Raw genomic sequence first — 12702 nt, 5'->3', positions numbered from 1 at the left:
GAAGACACCAAATTGGTTGTTCCATATAATAGGGGTTTTCATTGTTACGTAACAACCTTACGAAATACAACAATACAATACAATACATTTTAAGTAACAACCAAAACAAACATTGTAGGTATAATAACAATACAATAGATAACAATGATTCAAACATAGTGTTAAGTTTTCTAAACTAACGATGAAATATACATACATTATGATCAGATCATTAAAAAGAACAAGCAACTAATACCATATTATAACATTAACGCAACTATCACATTGTTAGTTTATATATCGTAAATCTTATCGAATATGCAAAAATATGAATTTTCACTTATCCCAAGCTATTTTCACGTAGAAAATTATACTTTTCCAATCTGGATATATGAGATCACGAGATTAAGCACTTTTATAAACAGTATGTCGTAACTTCTAAAATAAAAAATTTACACCAACAATTTTTTCAAACTAATTAATTTTATGTGTTTTGTAGCAAGAAATATGTCTTATATTTTATAATTGCAAAATTCTTGGATAGTGTGAAAAATTTGTTAACACTGTATATAGCTGCATAACAAACAGTGTAATATATTCTAATGTGTGATGTGGTGCTTACTTAATGCTCATAAAATATTACGTAGATAAGGACATAAATGATACTCCCTTCGTCCATAATTAATTGGCATGATTTCTCTTTTAAGAGTCAAATTATAAGAACTTTGACTAATTATTTACGATGTATATTTTCATCATATTGATATGCAAAAAATTGCAATTTATAATACTTTTCGCATAGTTTTTGAATATTTAATTTTTATTTAAAAAATATCAAATTAATGTGATTTAATTTAACTTTAAAGTTTAGTCAAATTAAATTTGGAAAAGTATAACATGACAAATAAAAATGGACGGAGAAAGTATATATGTTTGTATGAGGAAAGTGAGTGATTAATTTCCAAATCTATGGTGAATTAATTAATATTATATAGTTATATACCCTCTTTTTGACTTTGAGTGAGGAGGAAGTCAAATGAACCAAAAGGCCTACACAAAATCAAAATATATACCTTTGCTTTGAAGAGAAAAGCCACACACACACCAATATAAAGTGCATATCCACTTCATCAATGAACCATTATTAATCCCTCTAGCTAGTACAATAATAATACTCAGCACAATAAAATAACACTTTGGAAAAAGTAAATTGAAGTTGCAGTATGATTGTCTAGTTGATTAGTTATAAGTTATATACATAGACAACGTAAAAAAATTTCAGTATTAATATAATTTGTTATTACCATGTTTATTATATATAGGGTACCAAGGTCGATATATAAAGATGTTATACTAAAATATAAATATATAATTTAACATTTTTAGGGAAAAATATGGTTGATGAGGATATGGGTAAGTGAACAGAGATTCACTTTAGTGAAGACAAAAGTCATAGATATTATCATATATCAATGAAAATAGAAAGGCCAACAAATTACAAGATATATATGCAAACTTGTAGTTGAGGATTAGTTGGTTCATATCCCTCGATATGGACAGCTCTATATAAATTAATTTTGTGTCTTCACATCAAGCATCCTCAATCAAAAATATTTTTCTAGAATGTAAATATTTTTTTTCTAATTTATTTTTTAATGTTTGATAAACAAGCAGAAAATATTGTATAAAATATATTTCTGGTTGAGCGTAGGGTGCATTGATAGGGGACCATTGGGAGATGGGGTGAAAGAAATAACGTGAAATATCATTGTACACTTATTTTCTACGGTACTTTTATCATGGAAGTCATTTTTTAATAATTTTTAAGACGTTTGATTTTCTTGGAAAAATATATTTTTTAAATTAAAAACATCAATTGGTAGGTTCTATTTTGACCTTTTTTTTTATTTTCTATTTAGTGCCCAAAGCCCATATAGAAGTTCAGACTAAATTCGAATCGTGGATAATTTGGGATGATACTCTCAATATTATTTTCTCCGTATTTAAAACTCGAACCCAAAATCTCAGGGTTAGTTGGACCCTTGCCTACTCCATTGACTCTACTATAGTTGACAAACTTTTCCTAAGATAGCCTAATTATAATATGTTCCCTAATTAAGTAATAGTCTTAGTTATTATAATCCACGTGTGCGTTTAATTTCCATATGAACTAAGATGGACTATATGGTCTAGGCTAAAGTTTCATCTACTAATATAATTATTGTTACAATAATTCATCGTATTTGATTCAAGTATTGATTATAATAAGTAATTATACCATAACTTTAATTCAATTTTGAAATTCAAATAATTTCGTAAGGATTTTTACATTATCTGTATAATTTGATTATACCACATGCAGGTAATAGTAGTATATTTTCAGGATCAAGGTTGATATACTAACCGTTATTTATCTTTAATTTATATGTCAAGTGTAAAAAATATAGACATTGTCTATATAAAGAGAGCTAATCAAACTCCTATATAATCTTCAAGTACTAATACAAATATGTTTTACTTAAGTCGGAGGGTCTATTGAAAATAGTATCTCATTTTTTTTAAAGCAGGAGTAAGACTACGTCTATACCAATATTGAGTATGTTGTTGCAGTACAAATATGCTTAGACAGTGGCGGAACTAGCTTGGGACTAGATTTTAGACAGGGACAAATATTTATTTTTTCATATTTCGAACTCTCTCGATGGAAATCTTGGCTCCGCGACTCAGTCAAATGATAGTAGTGATTATTTGGTTTGGAGTAAAATTTCCACCAAAATTTTGTTGCTTCATATTCATGCAACTGCTAGTCAATAGGATTGGAGCAAATTGCTTTTCAATTTGCATGTGACAAGAATGTGAATTAACACTATTATTAGGAATTTGAACGGTGGAGTGACAATTCATGTAGCTAGCTTAGACTTAAAGAAAATATGACTCTATGTATAATGGTGAGATTTTCTTTTTCTCTATTATATCATTGTGCTCACATGCTGCCAAATTTTACTATCACAAGTCTCTATAGAGTCAAGGAATTGTAATTTGTTTTTCTTAATATCTCTTCAAAAGTTCACTCAATAGACTATAATTATAAAGGAGTCAGAATGCCTGAATGATCACTCAATTTACAATAATTGGTCATTATAATTACTCAACTTTGTTTCGTCTATTAAAAAGTTACATTTAATTTTTTTCTAGTTAGTTAGCTTTTGTTGAGACTTGCATATTTATATATAATGTAGTTGCAAGATCAATAATTATTACTTAAAATTTGATCAATGGATCAACCTGCATTATTAATTAATACTATGAATGAAGCAAAGCAAAGTGAAGTGTCTAAATTTAAACTAACATAGTAAATGTAACACTAAATTATTTTTGATGAAGCACAGCAATCACATTTTTAAAAAAAAGAATACCATGGTTTCTTTTTTTCTTTTGCATTTCCAGTTTGGCCAAATAACTTATGTCTCTGAAACCTAATCACCATATAGCATTCAAGTTACATGAGACTCATTTCATTTTTCTTTGTTTATGTTTATGCTACTTATTGTTTTGAAAAAAGAAAAAAAAGAACTCCGCGAATCAACAAATTAAACCAGTGTTCCTCATCTTGCTTGTTCTTGTGAGATTCAGGACTCTTCAGATTTGATCTGCTGATAGTTTTCTCTTGACATAATCAACTTTTCAACTCCGTCATGTGATCATTCATTCAATGGCCAAAGGTCTCACTAACTGTTAGAGAATCTTCGCATGGTTTCTTTCTCATAATGCAGTAGTTCAGTAAGAGCGCGCACAGACATCCCTTTTGTTGATCTTCCTTGAAAATTTCAAGCTTCTTCAAGTAAAACATAGTAAATGCAGCATAAGGAGAGATATTCATTGAATCCATTGTTCACTTACTTTCTCTCGTCCACCATTACGAACATCATGCATGTTGTAGCAGATAAAACTAGCTGAAATAAAAGGGTATCCTAGTGCATGCCTACAGATAAAAATAAAACTTTGCATTATCAGCATATCATCTATCCACTCCACGCTACTTTGGCGAGCATAGGACAGAGGGAGAGTAAGGGAAGGAGCTTACCGAAGTTCCTGTTTCTTTGTACTAGAGAGTTACAACAAAAGGTGGGGCATCCCTTCGTGGCCCTGCTACAGAACGATAGACGTATAATTTATCAGCATAATCATCGCTGTGCTCATCTTTGATTACCTCGACATTCAACCTAGGTCTCTCTCGTGCAAGTATTCTACAACCATTCATGGTGACCCTGCAAGCTGACATCCAAAGACACCGCATTGATTCATACTTCCCCATTCCAGAAAGAAGTGCTGCATTTCCAAATGGAGAATCCCTTATCTCCAGCTTCCTCAGCTTAGAACAGCCGTCGAGCACGCACTGCATACCCCAGTCAGTGCCGCCAGCAAAAGCCACTGAAAGTGTCTCAAGGTTTTTGGCATACTTCCCAATATACTCAAAGGTCAGGTCAGTCAACCGTCCAGAAATAGAAAGCCTCTGGAGCTTTTTACAAGTCTTGACCACTGCACCAAATGCCTCATCCATGGGTTCATTTGTCAAGTAATCTGGCTGGCCAGGGCTCATTATACAGAGACGAAAATGGGTGAAATTGGGGCAGTTATGCACTATTGTTGCAACAGCAGCATTAGTCATTTGCCAGCAGAAATAGAGAACATATTGAAGCTTAGGACAACCAGCAGACACAGCTACAAAGCCCGACTCCGTCACTCCATGGTCCATATCCTCTTCAAAAGGGTCAGCAGGAAAGACTCGCAGTTCTTCAAGCAATGGGCAGCTGGTTCCAACAGCCTCTAACCCCTTATCATTGACAGTGTCTAGGACCTATAACAGAAAGATTAGGCATGAAGACCTTGAAAGTAAGAAATGGATTAAAAAAAAAAAGGTGATTAGCATCACTTGAATACTTATCCCCTAGAGAAAACAACCCCAGAGCAGTTTAAACTTAAAAGACAAATTAGTGGTAACTTTAAGTTGACAACGAAGTTGATTTTACTTGGTGCTGGAATGGAAATTATCTTTGTCAACGAATACAACTGGAAACTCCCTTTTTCCCTCCACCTTTTCCTTCTGTCTTCTATTCCGAGGAGTTCACCATACAGATTATGGTGAATATGGTACCTCCTCCCTCTTATTACTCAAGTGATGAACAGGTTATATATCCACTTAAAAGCATGCAGATAGTCCTGATCAGGCACTAATGTGAGGCTCAAGCTAACCTTCATTCCAAACAGGAATGTATATGCACTCCTAAATAACTATACTATTTGAGTAGTTCAACCAACTTCTTTTGGCAAACAATAGAGGAAGATGTAATGCACAAACTTCTTCCCAAAACTAGTACGGGATACCTTCATGAAGGAAATATCAAATTTTATGAACAAACGTGCAATGCTCTCTCGTGGAGATGTTATTTGTTCCTCAGGGAGAACATAGGTGGGAAATATACTTTTTAATGAAGAAATAGAATTTAAGTGTTAGGGAATAACCACACACATACATGTAGATGGGAAAATTAAAGATCTCCTTGCGTCGTTCCTTGACAAAATGTCAAATGTTAGGAGGTCAATACCTAAGACCTTATCATGAAAGGATTTATCACATAAATGTTAAAGCCTGAGGAAGATTCTTACCCAAAGGCGCCTTAAATTTGGGCAATGAACAAGAAGCTTCGAAAGTTCACCACTCCTAATGGTTTCATGGCTCAAGTTGAGGAAAGTCAGACTAGCACAGGCTGCATAAAGAGATGGTAAATATCGACGATTTGCTTCCCAGAAACCTGAAAGAGAGTGCAGATGTTTGCAGTTGCTGAATGCACTTTCAAGTTCTTCATACTGCCGACTTGTGAGTTGATCTGGAAGAAAGCATCCTGTACCCAGCTCCATCAGCTGAGGAGCCTGGACGAGCAGGCGTTGTAACTGAGGCAAGGTGACGTTCTTGTTCACCTTCAGAACCCTCAGTGATTTGCATCTACCGACAAGTCTCTCTAAAGCATCTTTACTGATCTCAGTGTTCATACTGGCAAAGTTAAGCACCTCCAGTGATGTAAAGTCATCCGGAAAACAACTTAGCCAACTACCAGAAATATCATCCATGCCATTCTCCTGAATGTCCAGCTCTGTCAAGTTCCTGAGAAGAAAACCAACATTTAGATTGGTATAGCAATTAAGATAACTTGGTTTCATGCTGATATGCATCAATTAAGAGCCACAAAACAAACTGACATTTCTGCTGCCTATGAAGAAAAACATGTTTTGCTTTTCTATACCTTGGAATATTACTCAAACGAAGTCTTGCTATCATCACATAAATAGAACCTCATTGTATGCATCATTTAGATAGTACATGAAGACATTTGTTATATACAAGTCCAACTGTCCAAGTATATTAAATTTTGGATATGATATTAGAGCCATCCTTCAAACTACATTTCTTTGGAACGATTGCAGACCAGAATAACCAAAGATCCCACATTCTCACATTCTTTTTGGTTCAGATTATCGTAAAACTTGCAAAGATGCCAACTCCTACGTTTAAAACTATATGATATCAGAATCATTAAGTTCTGGTCACAGCAAAATCTAGATATGCGACCTAGACACCTTTGTGATGGTATTCCTTATTTGTCAAGACAACAATCAACCTGACAGCCTCATGAACCATAATAACCAAGTGGTGCTACAAAACTAGACAATAGTTTGACAAAATATACAAGAGTATATACTAGTTGAAGCTCCATACATTGAACAAGTCTAATAGACATTAAAAGGTTAAGAGATCAAATATCTGTTACACAATCCAAGTTAAAATAGAAACTCTTTCTTGACCAATAAGAAGAGTTATTTATGCCTAACAATGACATCAAAGAATTCCCTTAATTAATGCTCATTAACAGGTCAATGTCACATCATGAAAGTAACATAAAAAAGGAACAGAAAAAGAAATCATAAAGTGGAACCATTTCAATTTCCACTTATACTTTTTTTCTTCTTTCTTTTTAATGTGTGGCAAGACAAGGTGGTGATAACAAGATAAACAGCGAGACCTATAACATGTCCCAAGTCCAGAACATGTCACTTTTTTATTTCTTCACTCACATGGCCACTTCAAATGAAAAATACAAGTTTCTTAACCATTCCACATCCAGACACATGGGTCTACTGTTTTGTCCTCCATTACTACAATAATTAGCATGGACCACCTTGTAAACACTACTGTTTATCCTCAATCTGCCTTGAAAGAATTCTACATCCACCATAACAGAAAATTAAGATCTTGAAGTCAGATGCTAGATATACCGGTTACAATCAAATAAAAACTATTCCTTGAAAAAAAGATAGATCTTTTATCCAATCAAAACAACATCCATATCTGAAACATAACTGATAGTATTAAAATAACAATCAAAAGTTGACACAAGTTAAAAGATCATCTTACTTGCAGTGAGCAGCAATGCTACCGATCCCATCAGTGCTAAAACCATCACAACTCAACAATGAGAGAGCCTTAAATCCAAGAAATGATTTTGCCAAAAACTCCAAACTCTCATCAGTAACAGCCATTCTTTTCAATCTCAACTCCTCAAGAAAGGGGTAAACTTTGGCAAAAACATCAAGCCAAGCCTGAATATCAGCACCCCAATTCTCAGGTACCAAATTAAAGTCAGAAAATCTTGGTTTCCCTTTAAGGGTAACACTCTTAATCTTGGGAAATCTTCTTGCTACAATCTCAGGAGTAACTGAATAGCAATTCCCAATAAACAGCTTAGTTCTTGTCCAACGCTCTGCATTATACCAATCTTTGCACACCAATGAAGCTGAATTTCTGTCTTTATGAGACTGAACAAGAGACAACACCTTCTCCAACACCTCATCCGGGAATGCTGACTGAGATAACTCCGACATTTTCGATAAATCTACAGATTCCCTCGGTTTTTTCAAGCTCGGATTCATTTCCATCTCAAGAAAAACTGAACTGAAATCAAAACAACTCAAAGTTCAAATCTCTATCCTATTTTTCAACATGCTGACAAAATTTTCAACAGCAAGATTCCAGCTTTAACCCCCTCAGTTGAATAAACATAGAAAAACTAGCTTTCAAGATTTGTAAAAAACAAAAACAAAAACCATCTTGAGTCACCTGAATTTCAAAAAGAAAACATCATCTGCAATCAGTTCTTCTACTCCAATTTAGAGCTTCAAGAAAACAGAGCAAGAGATATGGGTCTAAACTCTAAAAGAGAAAAAAGGCTGAGAAATTTCTGAAATGCTACTGAAAAAAAGCAGGTAAAAAAAATGGGCCAGAAAAAACCATGCTTATATCAATCTAACACACAGAAAAAAACAAAAGAAAAAGAGGAAAAGAATCAGTAAAATTTCAGAACAATTACAAGAAAAACAGGAAGAAAAGCGTGAGTTGTAAGAGAAAAAAAACAAACTGGCTTTTTTCTTCTTCTTATTTTTATTGCATACCTCAGTCTTGAGAGTGGTGAAAAATGTGGACACTTTGGTGCACCAGAAGAGCCAAAGAAACTCTCAAGCCAACCACTTACATAATATAACAATCCAAATTATTCCACAAAAAAGAAAAACTTTATTCTAAAAAATAAATAAATTATACTCCAAATTTCATTCATTCATTTAGACTTTAATACATAATTAATTGTATTTTATTTGGACACTCAAACTTAGTCATATTTAATAGCTTATTAAATTTTGAATTCATTCATTTATTAAGCATATTATTAAAAACATACATATTCACCTCAATTTAGTAGATCGAAAAAAGTATATTCTATAATTGAAGCAATTTATAGGAGTTTGAAATGTTTAAAACTTAAAATTAAAAAATATCATATAAATTAAAACGAAGAAAACGCGTAATATTAGTGTATACATACGTAAAGGTTAATAATAATAAGCAGCCCACCGTATGTGAAACTGACAGATATGGCAGGCGAGCCAAAACCTAACCTTTCTCCAGTTGTGGGGACTGTACTGTGGGCTTATGAAATCATGACACGTGTACAACGTCACGTTGGTGCGTACATCTGTCACGGCGCATATTAGACAAGAGCATCTCTGCTACAAAGTAACGGTAAATGAATAAAACTTCTGTTTCAAAAAAAATGATATAGTTTAATTTGATACGGAGTTTAAAAAAATAAAGAAAATTTTTGATTATGTAATCATAAATTAAAATTATATCAAATAAATAAAATTATAATTATAATCTTAAACATGCTACGTGAAAAATTGTTATGAAGAAAAAGTCATTTTTTTAAAAACAGAAGAAAAAAATATATTTTTTTAAACAGAAAAAGTATATTCTTCTTGACCCTCAATTTTTACGTGGTACTATTTTTATATATTATTTAAAAAATGATTATTTTCTTTATCTATTTTACAAGTTTTTATAATAAGCGAATTATTATTGGTTATAAAAGTAATACTCTTTTTTTATCCCTTTTTAGAAATAACTCTTTAAAATAAAAGTTGAAATGGAATGGTGATGGTGAAACGCCCTAGATCGTTCTCGCTTTGATTACTTATTATTCATTCTTATGAAATTACTAAAAAATATTGTAACTTATAATTTTTTTTATATCAATATAGATGAACAGAAAAATAAAAGAAAAACTTGATTCGCCGACATAGTTAGGGTGAGGGGGTGTGCACGTGAGGGAATCACGTGATTCACTGGTTAAACCGCACGAGTCGAGGATGTAACAAAGGAATAATTCATACACTAATTAATTAGAGAGTTTATTGAGGCATGTAATCAGCTGAGGAACACAGCTAATCATCTCGAATCTCTATAATTTTATTTAAATTTATTGATTAATTAATTAAAAACAACAATTTCAAACAAAATCAAGTAAACTTGTAGTTGTAATTTAAAATTAAATAAATGAAGTAAACAATTTCATAATCGACAGTTGTCTCCTTAATCCTTCACGTTCTTCTGTTTCACCATTATACAACCATGAAACAACTAATAATTTGTTTGATATATATTATGAATAATTATCTCAAAATTTGAGTTCCTAATATATGATTAGTCAATGAATTTAACATGTTATAACAAATTTATTTTTGCTAGAGAAAAAAGTTTATAATACATTTGAATTTGATCAAAACTGTTGTAACAATACCAAGGAAATGACCTTTTACCCCAGCAATATTTAATAGTATATTTCACAGGTATATATGTGTCCGTAGAAATATAAAAAATATTACATAATTATAGATAGTAATATTGTCTACGTAGAAACATATATACCTTTAAAAATACACTATTAAATAGTACATAGGGTAAAAAATCCTTTATAAAATTTAATAATATAACAATTTGATCAAAATTAAAATATTTCTCAGACCCTTTTCCGTTTTTATTGTAGAAAGAAATAAAGGGACTAAAAGTATTTCTAATTTATTCAAATAGATTAATTTTATTATTTTTTACGTTTTTGGCTAAAGAAGTGTTGTACCATCCTTCTCCCAAGAAAAAAATTAGTGAAGGTAAAATTGTCCCAATTAAAATAGTTCAAGGACAAAAATGATTTCTTTTTGTTTTGGAGCAACAGTTCGATAAAATAGCATATTTTGAATTTAATAAAAAAAAAATTAGCAAAGTTTAAAATTTATCTATTTTGAATGATTTAAAAATATTTTTAACTCTTTTTTTTTTTTTGTGATTAAGAGTACTTAGTCAAACTTTAAACGGACGGTAGGAACATTTTAAATAGTCCAAGGGAAAAAATGATGCATTTTCTCTTGTTTTTGAGTCCGTGGTAGAAAAAATATTTTTAAATTTTAAATTCGACCCGTTTTATTCAATCACAAAATAGAACAATTACAAATATTTTTAAGTTATTTGGCTAGTTAGAGGGTATTTTAAAGCTAATTAACTAGCATCAATTATAATTTATAGCCAAAAATATGAATGAATGATAAAATTTGTTTGTTTCCTTCTATGTATAACACGTACTAACTTGAAATTCTAAATCTATCTTATAGATAGATGTAAAATAAAATAATTAGTGGCAGTATATAGTATGATTAGCATTTAATTGTTGACCTAGTTAACTTGTAGTATTACACAACTTAAATTGCATTAAATATAAACGTACCTAATACATAAAGGAAGCTTATCTATGTTACGTGGAGGATTTTAACTTTTTCTACATCACCTCCTAATCAATATTTGATTCAACCTTAAACAATCTAATTAATTCTTTTCTTATTAGCTAGGTCATTATAAAAAAAGATTTGCTTTTATTAGTTGTTGATCATTAAAAACTTTCATTGGTTTGATTAGAAAAATTGATTTTGTTTAAAATAAAATTTATAAATTAGCCAAGGACAAATAAAATTGTCTTGATTAGGTACATTGATGTTGCAATTATCAAACATTATGTGCTATCTCTTAGCTTTCTAAAAAGCAACAAATAACTTGGCTTATATCTATTTGCACCAATAAATGAACATGTTAAAATAATGTGAGCTATCAAAAATAAAAGTGAAAAGAAAATTTAATATTATGGCTTGACTATTTTTTTAAGAATAAAAGCGTACAAATAAAATAAAAAAAGTTAATTTGTAAGATTAAAAAAATAAAATTTGCTAGAACTATAAATAAGTAGCAGGTCTATAATAAGCGAATTTTATGTCAGATACATGAAAGTTAAAAAAATATTAATTATATAATTCGTCACTAGATTATAAAAGATCGATAGGTATAACATTAAAATTAGAATTATTGATACGCCGCATACAACTTTTAATTACTCACTGCGAACCAGCAAGTAACCATTGTCTAAAGGATTATTATTAATTGATTAATGAGTTTGTGGCCCTTTGCTTGTACATAGAAGCAATCTATTTTAAACCAATCCTAATCCAAGAGGTTCCAATAATTAAAACAGTCTTAAGTACATTATAAAAAGTCCACTTTTACTGCACATTTAGTTTATATTAATTAACTAATTATTATATTTAAAGAAAAGGTGGATTCTTATAATTTCCTCACATAACATGAAAGGGCTTTCTAATTCTAAATTAGGTTTATTTGTGCAATAACAACATAAATTTCTTTTAATATTATTAGGATAAGTTAACATATTAGTAATAACAAATAATGTATATTGTATGTGGCAAAGAGAGGAATCAAATTGTGTTTCAAGGCAAAAGAAGAGAAATATCGGACTTCGTGAAGAGAATAATTCAAGACGTATTTTAGAAGTTATCTTAAAATTAAATTAACTAAATACTTGACGATATTGAACTACAATCCATGTTAAAGTAGTCAATAGATGGTTAGGAGATGAAAGGTTATTAGTTGAGTTCGATTTCTTTTTTTAACTGTAAACTTCTCTTTGGTAATAATATGCTTACTTACAAAAAAAAAAACAAATAATATAACTCTGTGTTAATATAGTTATATAAAAATAAAACAATAACTTACTAGACCTAGCTATATATTTGGAGAGTGATATATTGAAAACAAATACTTTACAATAAATATGTTATTGTGATTGCTCTAAAACAATACCAATATTGTATATAGGATTAATATAATAGTAAAGTGTCTTTTCTAATCAATGCAAAATAGTGGTATATTGACAAAGCATACATGTGAGTGTAAAGCCTTTGGGTCCCCCCACCCCCCCAGACTCCCCCCCCCAACTC

At 31.0% G+C, this 12702-nt stretch overlaps 1 protein-coding gene across 3 annotated transcripts; it reads right to left on the bottom strand.

Moving 5' to 3' along the window:
• Positions 1-3351: 3351 nt before the first annotated feature.
• Positions 3352-8631, bottom strand: LOC107011102 (protein AUXIN SIGNALING F-BOX 2-like). Of its 3 annotated transcripts, XM_015210448.2 has the most exons (6): positions 8485-8561; positions 8153-8208; positions 7451-7987; positions 5647-6142; positions 4064-4837; positions 3352-3961 (listed from the first exon to the last, which is right to left on the bottom strand). In XM_015210448.2, exons 3-5 carry the CDS (start codon positions 7969-7971, stop codon positions 4085-4087), a joined length of 1770 nt encoding a protein of 589 aa, XP_015065934.1. In that variant the 5' UTR covers positions 7972-7987; positions 8153-8208; positions 8485-8561; the 3' UTR covers positions 3352-3961; positions 4064-4084. The 3 variants fall into 3 exon arrangements, with proteins under 3 accessions (XP_015065934.1, XP_015065931.1, XP_015065933.1); XM_015210445.2 differs by lacking the exon at positions 8153-8208 and having other exon boundaries at positions 8485-8631; XM_015210447.2 differs by lacking the exon at positions 8485-8561 and having other exon boundaries at positions 8153-8435.
• Between the last annotated feature and the right edge of the window lie 4071 nt (positions 8632-12702).

This window comes from Solanum pennellii, chromosome 2 (genome assembly GCF_001406875.1).
Source record: "Solanum pennellii chromosome 2, SPENNV200".
NCBI lineage: Eukaryota > Viridiplantae > Streptophyta > Magnoliopsida > Solanales > Solanaceae > Solanum > Solanum pennellii.
The sequence above is the reverse complement of the archived record's forward strand: the minus strand, read 5'-3'. Positions and strand labels throughout refer to the sequence as shown.